The 22,849-nt window shown below is 38.7% G+C and overlaps 1 protein-coding gene across 5 annotated transcripts in view; it reads left to right on the top strand.

Annotated features, from left to right (window-relative positions):
• Nucleotides 1-22,849, top strand: part of MYO1B (myosin IB) — a 172,807-nt gene that overhangs the window by 41,716 nt on the left and 108,242 nt on the right. For all 5 annotated transcript variants that reach the window (XM_081051487.1, XM_081051488.1, XM_081051490.1 and 2 more), the window contains exon 3: nucleotides 7,145-7,260. In XM_081051487.1, the coding sequence (XP_080907613.1) occupies nucleotides 7,145-7,260 (116 nt within the window). The remainder of the gene's footprint in view (nucleotides 1-7,144; nucleotides 7,261-22,849) is intronic.

Below are 22,849 nucleotides of genomic sequence, written 5' to 3' on the forward strand. Positions count from 1 at the left end.
TGAAACACGGTAGAAGATCATTCCCCTCCTCCGCCTTGTTTATTCCCGGTGGTATAAGGATTTCTCCATTTCTCACAGCCACATAGGAGACTTCCGGCCAACTGAGCAGCTTTCCATTACACAGAGGTGAAGATGCCACTTGAAGGCATTGTATGTATAACGCATTTCCTGTGAATCGGAGTCCTTCTTGGCCATTTTTTGTCAAAGCTTGCTCAGCCTATCAGACAGCATGGATTTGTGTACTCTGACGAAGAGAACAGATTTTTGGCTCCTTGTCCTCATTCCAGTGTCTTAGACAATGGGGTCATGGCACTTCTTTGTGCTCCATTGTTATGGACATTAAGGTGGAGAATTCATATCTATCTCGTGGGGATTTAGGAGGAATTTAGTAAAAAGGTGTATGTGAAGTGTATATAAAATGCCAGCACTTTAATAGGCTTGGGGAATGAGTTTTTAAGGAGCTGCAGAGCCTATAAACAAGTAACATTCATTCTGAAGAAAATAAGGAAGCGGCAGGTAGGCAGACGGGATGCCTACCTAGTTAGAGCCTCAGCAAAGCAGGGCTTTAAAAATATATTGGAAGAATTTGATACTTGAAAAGAAGCATTGGAGTAGCCATCATGGTGAAAACAAGTCATAAGATTTCCTTACGTTTTTTATGGTTTAGTTATAATTTTATTTTCAATTTCATATGGGGAATTGAAATGTAAAACTACAGAGTTTTAGGGCTTCTAAAGACCTTGATGTTACCCTGATAGGAAAGATGTGAAACTCTCCTGAGTTTTTGGTGTATGTATACTAATGTTTCATTTCCCTGGCATTGTGGAAGAAAGTATATACAGTTCTACATAATTGAGACTCATAAAATACTAAAATTGTGCTTCACTATTTCACTTGCAAAAAGCATTGCATATAGCCTTGTCATCAAAAACAGAATGCTCTCTCTCATTTCGGCCCTTGATTGTTACGCTGTGTTCTGACTCGATGCTCAGGGCCAGCTGAGCTGAACTGTTGGCTCTTACTCTAAGTAGCTTTTCATTTCTATACTTTGAAATTATTTTGATCACTCCTTACTCCTTTTCTTTCTGTTTGCTTCTCTTTTTCTTTCCCTTGTGTCTTCCCTTTTCCATGACTGGCCATCGTTTTCTCCCCTTAGGGTGAGAGTTCTAATCTTGGTATATCCACTGTATGCAGACTTTTATCTTTTATGTGCTTATTATATGTGTTTTTTTTCTGGAGAGATGTTCATAGCTTTCATTGTCATCTCAAAGGGATCAATGACTGAAAAGCCGTTAAGAACTGCTCTATAGCAGTATTTTTTAATCTGCAAGATTCACCTCTTTAGTAGGTGATGAAAACCATTTAGTGGGTTAGGACAAGCAAATTAAAAAACAAAAATTGTAATGAATAGAATTCAACAAAGATATCAGTGCATTGCATGTGATTAAGGGTATTTATGGTTTTGTGAAATATAATTTCATATATGTATTTATGTGTATATAAATAGACGCTCAAGTACACATACTTGGTGGTGGTGAAAATTTTGTTTCTTGCAATGAGTCATAGTCAAATATTTGAAATATACTGTGAGAGAATGGCCCCAGTTTACAGATGTTGCTGCTGTTTTTCTCTGTAGTGTGCCGAAATACCATGTGCCAAGTTTATTAGAACTGTGGCCAAAATGAAAGTCGGCTAAAAGTATTTTCATTTTGCAATGTTTACAGAATTACTTACATAGGAATATTTGAAGGGGAAAGAAAGATAGAAGATGGGCCAACAGCGACACTAGCATGATTGCTGCATTTGAGAGTCAAACCCAGTCCTGGGAGTCCTGAAGGCAAAGGCCATTAGCAACGATTTTCAACTCTGGTTATACATGACTATCTCAGGAGACTTTAGAAGATACGAATTGAAGATACGAATAGATACGGTAGAATGCCTTGCCTCTCCCTAGACCACTGAAATAGAATCTCTGACGATGGGGTTCTGGAAGAACTTTCTTATAGAATAAAATTTATGGTCCTTGAATTATGTACAGAGGGTGCCAAAAAAATGTATACACATTTTAAGAAAGGAGAAAACTATTAATATCATAATACTCAGTATCAAAAGATGAATACAAGTCACGTTTGACTTCTGCAATTACAAGAGGTGCTCAAAGTGATTACCACAGCGTCCAGACACTTCTGATTATGGTGAACTATTGCTTGAGCAACGTTGACCAAAGTGTCCACTTGTATACATTTTTTTGGCATCTCCAGTATATATCAGAGGATTTTCTTCTGGGTTCTGAATTGTGATCTGGAAAGTGGAAGTTCATGTCTTCCAGAAAAGACTTTAGTTTTCACTGTAATCACAGTAGGAATACTCAAGTATTATTCACAAGGCGTCTGTTCTGGAATGCTGGAGATAAGTGAAATATGAAGACAGGATTGTTTTGACTTCGGAATGTGTGTACATTCTTGATTTAGTATCTGCCCTTGAGAAGTAAAAGATAAACTTGCTAATTGAATGTGCCATTTATATATAGAAAGGTAGAGTTTACGCTTCCTCTTCCCTTTTTCTTTTCTTCTTCTTCCCTTGACTTCCTTCCCCCTCCCTGCCTAGAAATCAGAGGCTGGGCAGTGGGAGAGAGGGAGCTTTCTTTTGTCATGGTGGTGGTGTACACATGCCTGAGAACTTGGGGTGCTGAGGGATGGGAGTGTTATGGGAGTTTCGGTTCTTCTTGCCAATGCAGTGAAGAAACAAAGGTCAACACGCTGATTAGACTGGAAGCAGGGTTCATTAGTGATACATTCTCAGGGAAGAGAAGGGGCCTAGCCAAGATGAGAGAGAGAGAGAGAGAGAGAGAGAGAGAGAGAGAGAGAGAGAGAGAGAGAGAGAGAGAGAGAGAGAGAGATATCTAGGCCCATTGTCCCAGGAATTATAGTTTGCTTGGTGGGGCGAGGAAGTTACATATTGATTGGGGGGGATGTGGGGGGGTGTGCGGGGGGAGTGGTGCACACTCCCACCACTCCCACCACTTTGGGGGGAAGGGGTGCACACTCCCACACTCCTACCACTTTGGGGGGGAAGGGGTGACCTCCTAAGATGGGTGGAGGTCTGTTGACCACCTTGTTCTAGACCACCTCTTCGTCCTCTTGTTTTGTAAAAACATAATATGGCTAGAGGCAGTTAATCAAAGCTATTTATGAGCTTTTTCTGTAGGTACTGTGGACACCCTCCCACCCCTCCTCCTTCTCTTACATTTTCTAATTTCTACCTAACAAGAGCATGGAGGTACTGAGCTAGGAAGTGGTAAGGATGGTTAGGAGGTTGGTTACAGGATAGATAGGAGTAAATAAGTATACTGAGCAATATCTATATACATACATACATACATACATACATACATACATACATACCTATGTACATACATTGAGGGTAAGGAGAGCCAGACTTGTCTCTGGAGAAGGTAGCTAGAACCTAATTGGTAGGTGGTCTTAGCCATTATGTGGAAGGGGTCCTTTTTGATGTGATCAGCCAACTGGAAGAACATCCTCTGGAGACTAGTAGGAGTTTCTCTGACTCCTTTGGGTCTTAAGGGCCAGGTTCAAGATGAGCATGGCCACAGAAATGGGCTGGTTGGAATGAGCTAAGATGCTGGAGGCCTTTTGTGGCTCTCTTGGTACTGGCACCGTCCGAGCTCCAGAGTAGATCGCTGGTGCTGGACATAATACAACACTGATCTCTTATTTCCAGTCGAGTAAGTGAGTGGAACTCTAGGGGGCAAGAGGTGGGTCCTTTTTGCTTTTCCCTTTTATAAAAGTTTACAATACTTTTCTTCCTTTTTTTTCTCCTTGGCATGTTCAGAATAAAAAGGACACATAATGACCAGGCTTTTCAATGCACATACTTGACTTGAAGAAGCTGTGTGTCTTATATCCAATTTCTTCTTTTTTTTTTAATGTCCAATTTCATAATTCCAAGGGTTATTTAAGGAGTTAGTTTACCATAGTTTTGAGAGCATGATGCAATAAAAAATCGCCAACTTTAAATAATATACAGTGGCTTGTTAAAAAACAAAATCAAATGTATCACTTAGAAGTCTAAATGTTAATTGATGTAAAAATGAACTGTCTGGTCACTCTTGTTTTGATCCCCGAAAAGAAGGTTGAATATGGAACTGCAATTACTTGAATGTAGCTAGCTGCCCAGCCAATCAGCTGCTGTCGGGGATGGTTTGAATCTCAAAGGAAGGAGGGTTGTGACTACGGACATTTGAGTTATCCTCTTGGCACATGTGGGAATATTTAAATCTTTGACTAACACACATAGGACCTTCAAGGAAGAAACCCATGCAACAGCAAGGGCAGGTATCATAACAGAGGACAAACCTCTTAGGAGTTCAAGAGTAGAACTTACGTATCTGAAGCATTTGCACAAAGTGGAACGGAGAGATAGCACAGTTTTCTTTTTGCTTATTTAGATTGATAAAGCTTGTTCTGCCTGGCCCCTTTTCTGACTTGCTGAGCTGTGTTGGTGTATCAGTAGCTATTACTGTGTAACACTCTCCCTCCAACCCCCCCCAAAATTAATGGCTTAGAACGACACCATTTATTTGCGCCCAGCTTTGGGGTAGCAATTTAGGCGGAGTTCAGTTTGGTGTGTCTTCTGCTGGTGTCATCTGGGGTCATGCATGTAGCTTTAGGCATCTGCGGGGCTTATTGGGGCTGGCTGGCTGGTTGAGAGTGGCCTCACTCATACATCTGCTAGTTATTAGGCTCTTTAATTTAGGGCGACTGGGCTTTCTTTCCATGTGATCTCTCCAACAGGCTAGCCCAAGCTTATTCACATCATGGCTTCCAGTTGCAGCCATAAAAACAGGAGCACATCTTACTGCACAAATTCTTTTCAAGCCTCTCTCCTTATGTGTCTCATCTTATAATGTCCATTTGGTCCTATCAAGTCACATAGACAAGTCTAGATTGAAGGGGTGGAGAAATAAACGACCTCTTAATAGAAAGAATGGCAAAGTCACATTTCAAAGTGGTATGCATACAGGGATGGAAGGAATTTCCCCAGCCATCTTTGCAAACAATCTACCACAATAGGACAAGGAACCTGAGGGGAAAGCATATAGTTTTAAGGGTTTGTTCAGTGGCAACGCATGGCATGCAGGTTTTAATAAAATATTAGACACTGGATGCAGTGTACTTGGCATGCTATTTTGAGAGAAGAATAATTGTATGAGAGTCAGTGGTTTGTACCATCCCATTTCTTAGGAATGCATAGGCCCTGTGCAAATCAGTCATTCGGTTAACAAATATTTATGAGACCTCATTATTGGGCCAGACCTGTTCTAGGTGATAGGGAAATAGCTGAGGGGAAAAAGCACACACAATTCAGTATGTATAAAAGTCACAAGTAACAAAGAGAAACTTTTAACTTGGTGTGGCTTTTGATTTTCAGTTTGAGACAGCAGGGTTTGCTCTCTATACAAGAATGCCACAGAAGCAGATTTTTATCAAGAATTTAGCTACTGTGAAGTTTGGTTTTAAAGAGCAACTTGATAATTCATTTCTCAGTTAACAACAAATATTTTGATTATTTTATTCAATAAATTACCTAAAAAGGGAAATTCATGTACTTTTCTACTAAAGAAGGATTATCTTTTAATCAACAGATACTAAAGGAATAACCAATGATTGTATTTCTATATCTACCAATGTAACGAATTCTAGTAAATTAGTTAGAAGGAATTTAATTACTCATCTCTAGCATTTCCCATCTACTTGCCCAGGTGGGTTGGAGTGTGGAGAAACCTTGAAAAAGTCTTGTCTAAATGGGATAAGTTAGGAAACTTGGAGTCATCTCTTGTCAGGCCAAATTCATGGGGTCCTAGTGATAGCATGCTGGAAACAAATGCAAAAAAATTGTGAGAACTGAGTTTTCTTTCACAACAGCAGTCTTGTCTACTCTTGATAAGATTATGTTCTCATTGGATGAAAGTGTGTATAAAAATGACCTGTTCAGTTTTCTGGGTTGGGGGAAAAGTTCTTTTATAATTAAAATAATCGATCCATGTTAAAAAAAATCAGTGGAACATTGTCTGCTGTTCTACTTTCTATTCTAATTTTTTAGAAAGACCGATAATTTTGAATCCAATGATACAAAAAAAATTTTCTTAAAAAAATTTCTTTAAAAAAATTTTTCTTAAAGAATATTTGTATTACGTAACATTTTTGTTAGCATCTTCCCCTGCATCCATCTTTATGATGTTGGAACTGAAAGGAAAAATGGAGCTGCTAAGATGAGTTACAGTTAAGTGACTTTTGCTTGTGGCATTGTGCTAGTCTTTATACAGTATGAACTAAACCTACACTACTCCTGCTGCCCAGGAATTTAGGATCAAAATGGAAAGGAAGATAAATAGTGTTCTGGTTTGTAACGCGAGAGGATTTGTGTCTGCTAAAATATAGTGTTGATGCCCCTGAAAGTACATTTAAATTCTACATTAAATTTAAATTTGACATTAAATGTACTCTCCTTCAGAAAGTACATTTAAATTCTGGTATTACAGTACCTTAGATGTAACATGCAATTATATTGTTTGAATGCCCAAGGGATAAATGGCTCTAATATTGAGTTGTATGTGGTCTGAACCCATTGTAGAGATTGACAGGCTTGCATAAGGGCAGTGCACCTATTTATTTGACAGATATAAGTGTGGGCAGGGAGGAGGGGAAGCTCGGGGTTACTATAAACTGAAACAGGAAGATGAAGATGAGAGACGGAAACACCCAGTTGTAAATGGAGTCAGGAAAAGCATACTCTTGCTCACACTTAGTGGTTGGTGATGAAATTTTGGGCAAATATGACAGGGCTTTAGTGAACTCTTATCCAGGATCATAAATTAATCTTGAGATTTATTTTGAAAAGTATTTTCAATGTATAAGTCTTTGCTTTCATTTATCAGCAAAATGAATAAACATTATTGTCCATGTCTTCAGAGATGTAAATAAAGCATTCTTGAAAAGTATAAAATAAATGGTCAAGTAGAACGAAGGTTGTTTTTTTAAAGGATGAAATCATGCGTCACTAAGACTTAAGATGTTAAATACATTCTGTGTACTAATGGGTATTTTTACTCTTTCTTTTGCAGACATACATTGGAAGTGTGGTTATATCTGTTAACCCTTACCGGTCATTGGCAATTTATTCACCAGAGAAAGTGGAAGATTACAGGAATAGAAATTTTTATGAACTGAGCCCTCACATGTAAGTACGCTATTAAAGCATTAAGTTTTCCTTTCCCTCCAGAGATGCTTAGTTGACAGATGTGTCCAGCTGTTTTCTTTGAGTCGTAGGAAAATGTTTCAGTCATTTTTTTCTAATTAGATGAAGGAATGTAGAAGCTAACTGTCATGGCTTATTTTAAATTTTAAAAAGGCAGAACACTTCATTTGGCGTCAGGCTCTTTATGTTCTGAAATATTTGGGTTCAGTATGTAAAATATTTTCTGTTAAAAATTCTGTGTAAGTAGCAGCTGCTGCTAATTATTTTTGCAAATAAAACAGGAATGTGCGTTGTTTATTATTATAAAGAGCCTAAGCAGCGTTTTCATACTCTTGTTGAGTTAAAGATCCCAAGTATTGGGTTGTGTAATGGCTTTTTGAGCAAAAGGAGTAAACAATACCTTGAGTTTATAATCTTCTCAGACATTGTTCACCACATGTGTGCATGAGGCCAGTGATTTCACCTTCTTTAAACTTAGTCACTTGTTTGATTTTTCTGAAGAAGGTCACTTGTTAGTGTAAATAATTTTTGTAAATAATGACTTAAAATAATTGCAGAGTGCTGAAGTTGAGTAACCCTGAACTAAAGTGAAAGAACTTGCAAAGTTTTGGTTGTGTCTTAGCAGAAAATCATTTTCTCTGTATGATTGAAGATGGGCTCTATTAATTTTGATAGAAAATAAAATCGAATAATTAAAGAACATATATACCACTGTCCAGATGTTTATTTCAATTTCTCTTCAACATGCAGCATATAGTGACATTTTTGGGCTATTTGGAATCACATTTAAATAATTTGTGAAAATGTTGAGAACCATATGATTTCACTCATGTGGGCTATAAAACTGAAAGCAACAAAGGAACAAGACAAAGAAACAAAAACTCATAGACACAGACTACAGTTTAGTGGTTACCAGAGGGTAAGGGGGGAGGAGAGGTGGTAGAAGAGGGTAAAGGGGGTCAAATATATGGTGATGGAAGGAGAATTGACATTGGTGAACTCACAATGCAATATATAGACGATCTGTTACAGAATTATATACTTGAAACCTACACAATTGTCCTAACCAGTGTCACCTCAATACATTTAATAAAAAGTAAATAAAATGACATGAACACTTGGCCAAAAAATAAGAAATTTGTGAAAATGGTTATTAAAAACTAAACACTATATTTTGCCAATCAAACAGATTCTGATTATTTAGTTTACTTCTAGAAGTAGATTTTGCAAGTGACTGTTTCATTTTGCCTTAACAAATATATAACCTGAAATTTGTTTTATAAAGTTATCCTTATAAAGTCCTTGCAATGAAATTCTTTATTTGATACCTGAATATTTATTTTATTTATTTATTTATTTATTTATTTATTTTAGATTAATATTGGTTATTTTCAGTTATTTATTACTGAAATTTTGTTTGAGTGTGTTACTTCTCCCATAAAAGAGGGCCAGGAAAGTGTTGATCAATAAGCTGTAGAATAGATTCTTTAAAAAGATCGAAAACCTTATTTTGATTTTGTCTTACATTTTACATGAATACAAAGCAACGCTTTTTTTTTTTTTATTAGTGTCAGGTGTACAAGACAAGGTAATACTTAGACGTTCGTCATTTATATCCCTCACACTGTGAACCCCCCCTCCCTGAATATTTATTTTAAATTGTAGGCTTGAAACTTCGTAAAATAAAATGCTTGGATCAACTCTGTCAGAATCCCCTAGTAGCTTAGGAAAAATCTAGTTTCCTAGGCCTTACCTCTGACAGGCCAAGAATCTACATTTTTTTACAAGCTTTCCAGGTGATTCTCATGTACATGCAAGTATGAGAACATGTTGTTTTAGTTGTATATTTACAAATGTTTGCATTTCCTTAACTGCTTACCACATACGTTGATCTTTTACAATAGTAGTATTAATAATAATGATAATAATAGTGATGGCTTGTATTTATTGAGTACTTACTATGTGTGGCTACAGCTCTAAGTACTTTATATGTATCATAAACTCATTTTATTCTCTAAATAATCCTGTGAGGTAGGTCCTATTACAAATGGGGAAATTGTCACAGAAAGACATGTGATTTATCCAGAGCCACACAGCTCGTGGCTGGGGACCTGGGGTGTAAAAACAGTCGTTTCTGTGCCTCTCCGCTAGAAATGGGTTCCTCCATTTTCATGTCAGGGCCTCTTACTGTGCACTTCCATCCCGCTACCCTTGGGTGGCCTGTATTCCTGCACCCTGGGCCCTCCAAGATAACCTAAGCTATGCCTCAGTTTACCTTCAGAGACTGTGTGCCATTCTTCCATTTGCACCTTAAATCTCCACTTTGGGGATATTTAGATATATAATAGATGTCTATTCCAGAACATAGAAGTTCATGCTCTGGAATATCAGTTTTTCACCCTCCACCCCCCAGAGATTCCTATAAGAGGCTGCATGACACTGCTATCTTAGTTCACTCTCCTTACTTCCAAGGAAAACCACCACAGCCAGCAATAAAATAAAATAAATTCCCAATGTGCTTAGGGTAAAGATAAAACCTTTTTACTATGGTCTACAAAAACTGTGTGTGGGGTGTGTGCCAGGTATAGCTTTACCTAATGAATCTGAATTTCCTAGATCCTTATCATGCCCTCTCCCCACCTCATTGCGTTTTTTGAGCCCACACCACACTTCTTCCTGCTACATCATCTTTGCATATTCCGTGCCTTCTGCCTGGAATGCTTTTCCCTCCTTTTTTCCCCAAGGCAACTCAAGTTCTTCCTTTAGATCTCAGATTGCATTAGACCTCCTCAGGGGACAACTGTCCCTCTCCCCTTCCCTGCCTAGGTCAGATCGATTGTTCTTGTCACAGTTAAAATCGAACATTTTGTTAGGGGATTATTTGATTCAGGGGATTATTTGATTCGTGTCAGCTTCACCTACCATGCCAGTTTTTGCACACCAAAATATTCTAAGCATCTGGAAGTAAGTGTTCAGAGTATATTGAACAGGACTTGGGTTTCAGACCCAAGAGTGACTTTTCTTGCCTTTGAGTTAGCAGAACCACTCATGTAATCTTACATACCATCTTTCTTACTGTGTGTTTGATCGTGTTTTGGTGTCATCCTCTTTAATGAGATAGAAACTTCCATAGTTTATGGACTTTATTCTACACATCTCATGATCTCTCAGTTCTTCGAACAGCTCAGTAACTGTAGAACCAAAGAGGCTTTAAATATTTTTTCATTACATTTTACTGGTTGTTATCTTTTCTCTGACAATTCAGTGAAATCAAACTATTCTTGCTAGGGTATTTGCAGAGTTTATTTAAAACTTCATGCAGTATAATGAGGATTCTTTCTCATTTTTATGAAAAAGCAAACAGAATATTATTTTTATGGTGCTCTTCAACACTGAGTGTTCAGGTTCAATTTATTCATGATGTAGAGCACTTACCATCTAATTATATCAAGTAGCTACTGGAGGGAACGTGCCACTAGAAGGAAGAGTGGTGGCCCCTGCCAACAATCCCTCCTGGTGGTCATAGCCCAGGAACGAACTGAAATGTGTCCTAGATTAAGATAGAATGTGGTGGCTTGTTGGCATTACAAGCACAATTGGAAGCAGTCAGTCTTTCCATTTTAGGAAATTAAAAACCCTGCAACAAATTTTAAAAACTGAGAAAAATGGCTTAAGGCTTTGCAAAATTTCTGGCTATGCTCACCTAAAAATGGGAAAGTAATTGATGGGGGATTTGAATAGCGCTCATGTGAGTTGTCTAGACATCAGCCCTCTGTCCTACGGAACCTCTGACTCCTAATTTTGTGCCATACTGGATTTGCAGGACCACATGCTGTTGGCCATACAATGGTGTTGCTAGAATGCTTGTGGGTTTGGAGTCCTGGTTTTGTTCCATTCAAGGTGAACCAGATAAATGTCACAAAGAACATTTCTGATTATATCTCAAAATGTACACGTGCTATGGTTGGGTGCCCAGAGTTTAGAATAAGGGTCTAGAAGACCCAGGTGTTGTCCCTTTTGTCTTATATTCTTTTCTACAGCAGAGTTGACATTCTGTGAATAAAATTTTACTTATTTTGAGAACTCTTATGACAGCTAGATCCTGAATTCTCAGAGAAGTTGTTTGTATAACTGGGTATGAAAGTGCTTTCTTAGGGAGTAAGAGAGAAAGGGTGTAGGGGGAGAGAGAAATGATATGATGTCATGTCACATCACTGAGACTTTTGTTATTTATCTATTTGACTTTAGGAATAGTTGAGCCTCAAATTGATCCGTACCTCCCAGAAAACCACTTGCAGAAAAGCGTTTTGTGCTTTCCCATCTGGCAGTCTTTCTACTTATTGCTTTAGAAAAGTTACTTATTTACTAAGCAGATATTGAGAGCTTACCATATGCCAGTCTCTCTTTTAGGTCCTGGGTTACAGCAGTGAACAAAGCAGGTAAATTTCTTGTCTTCTTGAGGGAGACAATTCTCAACCTTAAGTTTACAGAAACCAGTATTGTTCACATTATCAGGAGGGAAAGGGGTTTGGCAAAGGGAGGGAAGCTTTTATGAAAGACAAAGGGATTTAAATAGTATTCTTAGAAGCGCCTTCGAGCCATATTCTCTCAGGTAGTTTAAGTCAATCCCTGATAGGTTATGGTCTGGAAGTCTTTGCATCAGATTAGGTCTGTCTACGTGTATAACTTGTGTAGGGAGGGATCTGAGCTCTGGCCTACTCTCCAGTTTAGATACCTTAAATTAACATGTCAAATCTAATGCCACTATCTTGAAAGTAGTTTAAATTTCCTTTTTCCTTTTCTGCATGACTGTCACAGGTCAAAATAAGTAGAAGGCAGTCATCGTGTTTGCCTTCAGCCTTGGCGGATATTTGGTTGTGTCCGGAAAATCATGGTTAGAAAACTTCTTGCTTTAGAGAGACTGGTTTCATGTTAGCAGTGCAGTGGGGATGTGGTGAAGGACAGCTGTTGCATTGTAAGCTTTCTGAGACTGCGTCTGTGGGGGAAGCATTTCTGGGCCTAGTGCATATCCAGCTTTTATAAAGCTTCATGAACTGAATTTACCGCCTCTTAAACGGTTATTCTCAGTCTATTGCATTATTGGGGCTATTTTGAAAACTGTTTCTTTCGGAATACGCACTTTTGGCAAAAACAGTCCACAGCCAATTTCTCTTTCAGATTACATACCTTTTAAAATTAAAGTTGGAAGGTTGACTCTGTGCCACCATAATGTTTTTATCACGAAAATCATTGTGATTTAAGAATATATTTATTAACGAAAAGTGTTTTTGTATGTCTGAGAAGTTTCATATCCTCATTTCTAGATCCCTAGTTAGAATTTATATCACTTCTTACAAAATGCACACCTCAGACTTGAAAGAAATTTATTTTGAAAAGGCTGTTTGTAAAGCCAAGCCCATATTTATACCAGCATACATGATTATTTCAATGATATATAATCTTAAAGGGAAAAGTTTGATTCTTAGTAAAATAGGTTGTTGCTTCCTGCCAGAAAGAAATGTTACAGGTCTTTGGCAGGCCCAGAGAAATTCTACAAATCTGGAAGAGATCCATTTCATCCAAAGGAGTGGCACTGAGGCCTTGGTCCTGAAAAGACTAAGTTTCATCACTGACAATGAGAACTATACTTGGAACCCAGCCAGGGAGCTCTGACCAGAGAGGGTACGTTTAGGGTGGATGGGGAAGGGTACCCCCTTTGTGGTTGAAATAAAACTCACTGCCCTGGTCTGTTGTTGGGACTTGCTTGGTTGTTGGGTCAGTAGGACTGGGTAGGTGGGGCAAAGGGAGCCGTGGGGAGTTGTCTAAACAGGGGCCGTGCAATACTGGTCCTGAGTCAGTCTGAGGAAATCAGCAAAGCCAGGGATTATAGAAACAAAGTTCAGTAAAGTGCAGGGGGCCCAGGCTTAGGAGATGGGGGAACCAGGAGTGGGAACTGGGGCTGTCATGAGCCAGACATCCATGCAAAGGGGAAAAGGCCCTGGGTATCAGCTGCAGGAAGGGGGCTTTCTGTCCCCACTGTTAGGGAGGCGCCTTCCTCCCTGCTCCACCGCGGCTCGGCGATCCCAGGTCTCCACGTGGAAGTGGTTGTTCATTCATTTGATCAATATTATCAAGCATCTGCAATGTGTGTGAGGTGCTGGGGATACAAAGATGAATTTGTCCTTAAGGATTCACAGCCTGGTATGGGAGACAGCCAATAAATAAATGACTATGGAAGGGAATGAGTGAACAGCCATGGAAAAGGTGAGAGATGTGGAATGATCACGTTCTGGTTTGCCCTGGACAGCCCTGATCATTCCTATTGTATCCGTATAATTACTAACAGTGCCCCCTTGTACTCGCAGAACTGTCTGAGGGTGGGTCCCCAGGGGATCAGGTGCTGTGGGCGTGTCATAGAGGTGTTCAGCCCTGCCTGAGGAGATGGATGGGACAGTGGGGGTCTGGAAGGATGAGTTTTCCACATAGATAAGGAAATTCTAGGTCCAGGAAATAATTTTCCCATCAGTGGAAACAGTCTCACTTCAGTCATTGAGCATACGTTACTTGAGTGCCTGCCATGTGCTGGGTGCTAGGACAGGTACTGGGCCAAAATCTCGGCCCTATTGGATTTACATTCTGGCAGGGAGAGAGACCGTAAACAAGAGAAGTAATTAAAGTAAATGGTGTTGCAGATGCAAGTAGAGTGCTTGAGCTACCCACACTTCTACCCATTTGATTACAGATTTGGGGGTTTCCACAACCCTCCTGTTTAGCTTCAGTAATTTGCTAGACTGACTCATAGAACTCAGGAAAACACTTCATGTACATTTACTGGTTTCTTATAAAGGACACAACTCGGGAACAGCCAAATGGAAGACACGTGTAGGACAGTTTGGGGGAGAAGAGGTGCAGAGTTTCCATGCCCTCTGTGGGCGTGCCAACTTCCCAGCCCATAATTTTCCCATCAGTGCCTTCACGAACCCAGCAGCTCCCAGTGTTTCCTTGTTCAGAGTCTTTATAACCTGATCTGCAGCACCGCTTTGCCTTCCTGGCAGTGGGGAGGTGGGGCTGAAAGTTCCCACCCTCTAATTATGCATGTGGTCTTTCTGGTGACTAGCCCCCATTCAAAAACTATCTAAGGGTCCCACCTTGAGTCACTTCACTCACATAAAGTCAGGTTTGGGTGAAAGGGGCTTGTTATGAATAAGAAAAGACATCCTGATTGCTCAGGAAATTCCAAGGTTTTTAGGAGCTTTGTGCCAGGAACCAGAGACAAAGACCAAATACATTTCTTACTATACCACTGATTCCGACATGTGCATATATCATTCTTAAGAAGGCATAGAAAGTTGTGAAATAACTTGAATGGTAGCTTCCTGAAGCCAAGTTAATGTTAGAGGTTCGATATGGTGTCCTAGAAACCTGAATTAGTGGGCCTCCCTTTTCCAAGAAATGTCTGAAGGGTAGTTCTGTTCACTAAACGCTGAGTGTTATAAAGACTCAGCTGTCCAGCTCCCCTCTCCTCCACATGTGCCCTGTATCCCATCCAGTGCTTCTTGTGTCCTTAAGGACGTCACTCTGTGATTCTCCCCTCTCTACTGTATTACCAACTTTTTCTTCTCTCCCTTCCATTGCACCAACATATATAGTATAATTCTCTTAATTCCACATCTCCTAACTATTGCACCATTTGTTTCCCTTACCATGAACTTCTTTGAAAAAGTTGCATATACCTTTTGTCTCTAGTGTATCTCCTTTTCTTTAGTATTAAACTCACTCTACTCAGACTTTAATCTCCCTACTCCACTAAAACTGTTCTTCTCAAGGTCATCTGTGATCTCCCTGGTATCAAATCCAATAGTTGATTTTGATTCCTCTCTTCCTTTAATTATCAGGAACGTTTGACAGTGTGACCAATTCCTTCCTGACACCCTTTTTAATATTTGGCTTTCTGGCCTCACATTTCCCTGCTGGCTGCTCCATCTGTGGCCTCCTCAGAACATGCCCCCTTCCTCGCTGCCTCTGAATGCTGGCGGGTCCGAGGGCTCGGCTCGGAGGCCTTCTCTTTTCTCTCTGTAGGCCCAATTTTATCTGGGCTTTGAGGCCCTCTGCGTGCTGATGCCCCCAGATTTCGTTCTCCAGATGGAGCTCTGGCCTGAGCTCCGGGTGACTCAGCCACGGTCAACTCTTCAGGGTTTTCCTGGGTGTCGAAGAAGCATCTCAGACATTCGTATGCTTCAAAGCAGACTTGGGATTGCCCGCTCCCTCTCCACTTTCTTATCTCTGTCAATGGCAACACCGTCCTTTGGCTGCTCATGTCACAAATCTCATCTTCCTTTTCTCTCCCACCTTACATTTAACCCACCATCTGGTGGTGTTGGCTCTGCCTTTCTGTATCCCAATCTCATCACCTCCACTGCCACTGTACTTGTCCAAAGCACTGTCACCTTTTGCTTAGATGATTGTGGCAGCCTCCTAACTAGTCTCCTTTCTCTGCTATTGTCTCCTCCGCCCACGCCTTACCCTCCACCCCTATCATCTTTTCTCCATGACTGTCATGGCTGCTGGCTAAAGTGAGCTTTCTTAAAGATGCCCATCAGATTGTTTTTCTTTGCTGCTCAAAAGCCTGTAGTGTATGGGCTCCAGGTGATGTGCGCTCTGGCCACATGGCTGCATGTATTATTTCTCACACCCTAGCTCCAGCCACACTGGCCTCCTGGCTGCTCCTAAAATGCCAAACGTTCTGCATCACTCTTCCCCCATCTTGGAGCTAACTTGTCCTCTCACTTCAGTTAGGAAACACCTTAACTGGTAGTGATTACACTACCTGACATAGCAGTCCCCACCCAGTCACTCAGCATCCCCTTACGTGCCTTTATTTTTTTTCATTAATCACTATCTGATATTTTTTTATGTCTTTCTTGTTTGTCTCCTGTACTGGAAAGTCATCTCCATAAAAGCAGGGGCTTGTTTATTTCATACATCCCTGTGTCCACAGCAATTAAAACAATGTCTGGGACTTAGCAGGCAGTCCATAAATGTTTGTTGAGTGAGCAAGTGAATGGATGAATGAATGAATTTGGGGGGGGCGTACTATTTGTTAGAAACTATGTGTCGAAGACACACATGGTCTTTGTCTTCAAGAATCTTTAGGCTAATACGGAAGAGAAGGGAATGCTTACATAAACTGGTCATTTAAATATAATGGCACATTTGCAATGACAGGGAATAAGTTAGAAGCACAAGAAATTGGTGGGTTCAGAGATTCGGAAGATACCCCTTGTTGAGTCTTGAGGAAGCAATCTTAGAAATAGGTGGCTGCGGTAATGTAATAACTAGCTATATAGAAGATAAAGCAAAAGACCAGTTTTGGTTATGGCACAGTCAAGCCGAGTGTTAGGAAGGGGTAAAGGTGTTTGAGGGGTATGTAAACCTTTTTCTTTTCTTTTAAATAAAACATTCAAATACCAGTCTACTTGAATCCCTGGGAGGATTGAAGGATTATGAAGGTTATTCTAAAGTAATCCGAGGAAAGTTTAGGATGAGGGCATTCCTTAAAATTACAAGCTTATGTGTCTGGAAAAATTGTCTATCTTGCACTTTCAGTCCCCAACTGGAAAACATTTTGGGACTTGTTAAATATGCCTGAATGTGTGTGTATAAATGCAGTGTTTTAATGAATGAGTAGTGAATGACTGAATGTTGAAATAACTTATAAATGTAAACAGATGTTATGACAGAACCTCTAGTTGCTATTGGTGATGAATCATAATGTTATTCAGAAGGAGGAACATTTGATACGGAGTATACTGATTTTTAGCCATTATTGACTTCTACGAAGAATGCTCTATCCTTTGGCTATGATGCCCTCCCCGTGGGATATTAGTGTTCAGTGTCTGGATGCTTGAGTGATCTGCTTGAGATCTGAAAAGAATATCCTCAATTATGTTAGGGACATTCTAAACTTTACAGATGGTTTAGCCTAATTTCACAAAAATTGAGCAATAGAGGAATAAGTTACAATGTATACATTTTCTATTAATCTTTTTCCTTTAGTCTACATTAACAGCAAAAAATTAGAAAGTACCTGGAGGGAGGGAACATTTGGCTGGTTTGCACCAGGGATCTTTTATCTTTGGGAAATACTTGGAGGCACACTCTTAGGTTGCCTGCTTAAGACCTTAGATTGCCACCGGCAGGGCCCATTTGCACTTTTATCGTCTATACTTTCTTGAAGCATGTGTTCCTAAGGGCTCTTGAATTTTTCTTTAGGAATGGCTAGTTTTTAAGCCATTGCTTTGATTGCTTTCAAAAGACATATTCTCACACTCGATACCCTACCTTACATTCTGTCTGACAGTGTTGCCGCTTCTTCCATCTGTATTTATACCTGCCTTTTCCATCATTAATGGCGGATTCTTACACATAACTTGCTTGTGTGACTAGCATTATGGGTAAAACCAAGGATATTCAGAATAGCAGAATCCCATCTGAGGTCAGAGAAATGTATGAAAGAAAAATGTTATTGAAGTATAAAGATGTTAAGATATAAATTATGAAAAATGAATGCATGCCGCAATTTAAAATAACATGATATGGGTGAGTCATTGCTATCTGGTTACTCATTACCTGGAACGTGGATATCAGGAAGGAGGAAGTGTAGAAATGTGTATGGGTGTTTGTTGGGCATTGTTCCTAAAACAAATAGAAAATGATGTATAATACTTTGAACATTTGCTTCCTTTTCATAGTGTAACATAATTTTCATTATAAACAGTATCTTATCTACGATGGTGATATGCCGTGGGAATGTTATAACTTCTTACAGGCATAGATCTGGTAGCATAAATGAATCTTAAAACCTGAAAATCCTTGTGACTGTTTTTATATTCAGGGACTTCAGTGTTTTTAAAACTGGTGGCTGTGTATATCTTGCACTGGTGTTGCATAGAACTTACAAAATTAAATTAGTCCTACGTGAAACTTTTGTCTGTGAAAAAAATTTGAATAGGTTTGTAGCTAGTGATCAGTTAGATGTAAACTCTACTTCACCCGGCCTCTTGCCTATTCCACTGTTTTTTCTTTTATTTCTCCTTCTTTCCAGGTACCTTGGCCTCATATTCTGTTACACTTACTCCATTCTCTTCCATATAGTCAAACCCTACTCATTTTTCAAACTGCACCAGGGATATATCTGTATTTTGAAGTCTCTTCTCAAAAGACCACTTGGTGGTCCTACCACATATTTTCTACAGCATGCATTATGTTACAGTTATATGGCACTGTATTGTCTACTACCTTGTATATTTTATTATTTCATATTTAAGTATTGGACTTATACAAGAGTAAGCATCTTTTGAGCAGGGACGATGTATTATACTTTGTTGCCTCAAAATCAGTGGTCTTAAAATCATTCAGTACGTTTGCTTATCTATTGTTAAGTTCAAGTAATACCATCCTAATATATTGTATACATACATTATAACACACACACAAGAATAGGCTCTTTTTAAAAATTGATGAATAAAGACATATAAACAGAAGTTCTAATATTTTAGATCCATACTTCAGGGGCTTATCTTTGACGTGCCCTGGGATGCCCACACCTCCCTTGGAGGCCTAGAGTTAGGTCCATGTTAGGGACTCGGGGAATACTTATTTTTAGCCTTCAACTATTTTGTGCTGGTTGCTAACAAATTTTCTAACTGTCATAAATGAAATTCAAGATTATAGTCTAAGTATGTTTGAGATCTCGTTGGGGAAATATATGGATGTATTAGTCAGAATCAGGTAGGTGATACTCGGGCAAGCAACAAGCCTTCACGTCTCAAAACATAACGCAACGAAGGTTTGTTTCTCACTGATGCCACAGTCTGAAACAGTCTGAAACAGGTCAGATGGCTTTCCTCAGAGGTTCTCCTCCAAGTGGTGACTTCTATCCAAGCTGCTTCTATCTTGTAGTTATAACCACTGGAACCCATGGCTTTTAAGGCTGCTGTGGAAGGTGAAGAGAGAGCAAGGTCAGGCTTTATTCATTGGCCATTGCGCAGTCACCTGGGCCCAATCTAACTGCAAAGGAACCTGGGAAATACAGTCTTCCCATGTGCCCAGGAAGGGGGGAAATGAAATGGGATTTATTCAGTATGTCACATGGCCTGCTGTTTGCTAGGATCACCTGTTCATTTCAGTAGGGTTGTTACTATTTGATAATTCAACTCATGGATACCATGTAAAGCAAGCTTCTGCACGAATTGAAACAGGAGGTCGGTCGTATAATTTAGAAAGAAAATAAGTCCTCTTAAAGTACTTCTAAATATCCTTTTCCTTGTGATGACGAGAATCATGGTGCATTTCTACATTTTCATTTAAATCTTACTGGACTGCATTTGAAACTACAAAAGAAAAATTGGGGACTCATTTTTCATGTTTCCGTTATTATTCCTTTTCTTTCACACTGCTGTTCAGCACAGACTAGTGGCTTATTGGTTTATTATGAACAAAGACTTTTAGTAGTGTCACATTTTGTTGCTATTCTTTATAGAAGTAGTTAATAAGAAGAATATTTGAAGATATGTCTAAATGCTCTCATAGTTTATGGCAATAGGGCTATTTTTGGTCCAATTCCTATATTATTGATTTTTGGAGAAACAACGTATTTATTGAGAGTTTTAGAAAATGAGATGCTAATGTCATCTATTAGTTCACATATTCATCTACTGGGAATTGTGACAAAATGATTCTAACCAGCTTTGAAACTTAAGCTGATGCAATGTTAATTTTCTGGGGTTCAACTCTTTCCAGATGGGTGGTGAATAAATAAAAATAAATTTCTTCTAAACTGGGGTGTTTAAGGACAACTTTAGTTAAATTCGTTTTCCAAATAAGGATGTCATCAAAGATGGAAGGTGAAAAAATACTAAATTTTAGAAATGATTATAGAATTTTGATGTTACATCTGACCACTAAATTTTAATTTTAAGGCAATAATATTTATTTCCATGGTGGGAAAAACCAAAGCCCACTCTTCTATCTCCAATAAATGATGTTACTCTGTGTTCTCATCTTATGTAATGTGGACAGTATATTACTTTTGAATTTTACTTCCACATTTATACCAGTCATTCTCTTGTTAATTTTTGGTCATGATCAAGTACTTCGCAAAAAAGCTTACAGTATGTAATCTACATACTTTTCTTACAACCTCTTAATCGGGAAGAATATACGTGTTTTTTGATAAACAGATATAAAAAGCAAGTTCCTATTTATACATCTCTTATGAATTTATTGAAAAGCTAATTATCTTCTTATATGTATGAATCTTATTTTACCTGCAATACATTATCTCCTTTTGGGAACACACGAAGTTTCCTATTTTCTTCGAATGGTACAAGAATACCAAATTGAGTATCTTGCTCCTTGTCACTATTAATATTTGTAGGTTGATGTACCCAAAGGTCTGATTAAAAATCATTGTCAACCAAATTTTGCAGACATTAGATAGAGCATTAAAGTAGCATAGATAGTTAAAATAGAGCATTATCTCTCTCTCTTCCTCCTTCTTCACCTCTTCACCTGCTCCCTCTCCACATGTCCTTCTCTCTTACCTTCTTCAAGTCTTTGCTGAAATGTCACGTTGGTGGGTTCTTTCACCGTTATCCTTTCTAACAGTTGCAGCCTGCTCCCCTTTTCTGTTCTGCCCAGCACTCACCATTCCTCTCACCTGCTTTCTCTCTTTTCACCGCCTTCCAGCATACTATACTTAGTTTCTTTCTTGCCTGTCTTCCCCTCCGTTGCACCCATAGAACGGCAGGTTCACATTCACTGCTCATTCTCGGTGCCTATACAGTGGCTGTCACATGACAAACAGTCTGTAGTGTCAGTTAAATGGATTAAATAGATCTTCAATCACATGTTCAAAAATATCTGATGTTCTAGGAATTCATGAAGATTAAGCCAAATTGTAAAGACTTTGCTTGGGTATCTTAGCCTGATATTTAGTGACCTCTGCAAACAAAAAGGAAAAATTTCAAATTGTAATTGTATAATGTAATTTTTAAAATATAGGAAACTTCTTTAAATATTCATAATAGAAAACAGTAAAGTTATTCAAATATGAGATGTGTAATGGTAATGTGACTGCTAAATATTTACAAATTAACTTGTACTTTCAATAGAATTATGTATTGGTGGGTATTTAAGCTGTGAACGTCAACAAAGAATTTGTGAATGGGAAATACTTAATTCTAAAGTTCTTTTCAACTCTAAAATTCTATGAATATATGATCCTCCTGTTTAAGAAATGTGTGGTATATTTTAGGAAAACATTCATGAGAAACATTCCGTTAATGTTAGTGAATGACAGGTTTGCTTCAGTTGTCTAGAACAACTAGGAAACGGTGTATGTGGGGCCATGCTTTAGGTTTTCTGAGTTCAGTCTACATAAGAATAATTGAAGATTAGTTAACATCTAGATTTGAAGCATGGTTTTGTCCTTTTCCAATTTCATTGTCAACTGGGCGCTCATGACGGAAACTCTTCTTATCAACCTGGAGATGTACCTGAGAGGCTTTACTAACATGAAAAAGAAGGCAAATAGTTTTCAATTTTCTTTACAGAGAAAACGCTCAAGAAATGTCTTAACTCTGAGTCGCTGCTGACCAAATTTTGGTTTATTTACATTGGAGACCTTAGTGAGTAGAACAATACATTTCATGAGCACATGTCTCTTTTTCAGTAACTTCACAAAAGCCTGTAAGGGAAGACCTCTTAGAATTGGCGTGAAAGGAGAATAAAATATTGGATTTTTGAGAAGAGGCTGGGTGATGGATTAGGTGATAAAGCATGGAATTGGGACTACACAAATAAATACAGAATCCATGCCAACTGTCATGCATTCAGAGTTCTTATTTTTCATAACATGAGGCACGGCAGTAGCCTTTCAAAGTTACTCTTGATTTGATGTTGTTTTAATTTTAAAATTATAGTCTTTTTATTCTGGAAAACCTGTATCTATCAGTTTGCAAGCTAAAACGTTTTCTGGATTTGTGACTAGAATGTTACAGTTTTAAATGAATAAATGAAAAATTTCTGGGAAATTGCTTGTGTTCCTTAGATAGATACCTACATACCTACCTATCCACCCCCCACCCCCCAAAAAGGAAAATGAAAACAAAGAAGAGCTGTACATGTATGCATGGATTTTCGTCACACCAATTGCATTAAGTTTTTTATAGTTCAAAAATGTGTAAGGAATATGAAGAGGAGCTAATTATTATATTGCCTCACATTGAAAATTGACTGGAGGCAGCTTACTCTTTTACAGGCAATATAAAATGAATAGATTTTTAAAAGTCCAAGCAAAGGAAACAAAAGTAAAGGAGACGAAAGCAAAAGTTAATACCATGATGTCCTCTATGGTTAGTGAACTTGGGTTTTTTATTTCCTTGCAGTAGAAACAAAAGGGGAAATATGATCAGTCACAGCATTATTTTTGCACAGAAGATCAAAGCATTTGAGTTGCTCAAGGGAAGCAGTTTTCCTTACCAGTTAGGTTTAAAAGAGATTTCTCTTA

Source organism: Rhinolophus hipposideros, assembly GCF_964194185.1.
Source record: "Rhinolophus hipposideros genome assembly, chromosome: 6".
Taxonomy (NCBI): domain Eukaryota; kingdom Metazoa; phylum Chordata; class Mammalia; order Chiroptera; family Rhinolophidae; genus Rhinolophus; species Rhinolophus hipposideros.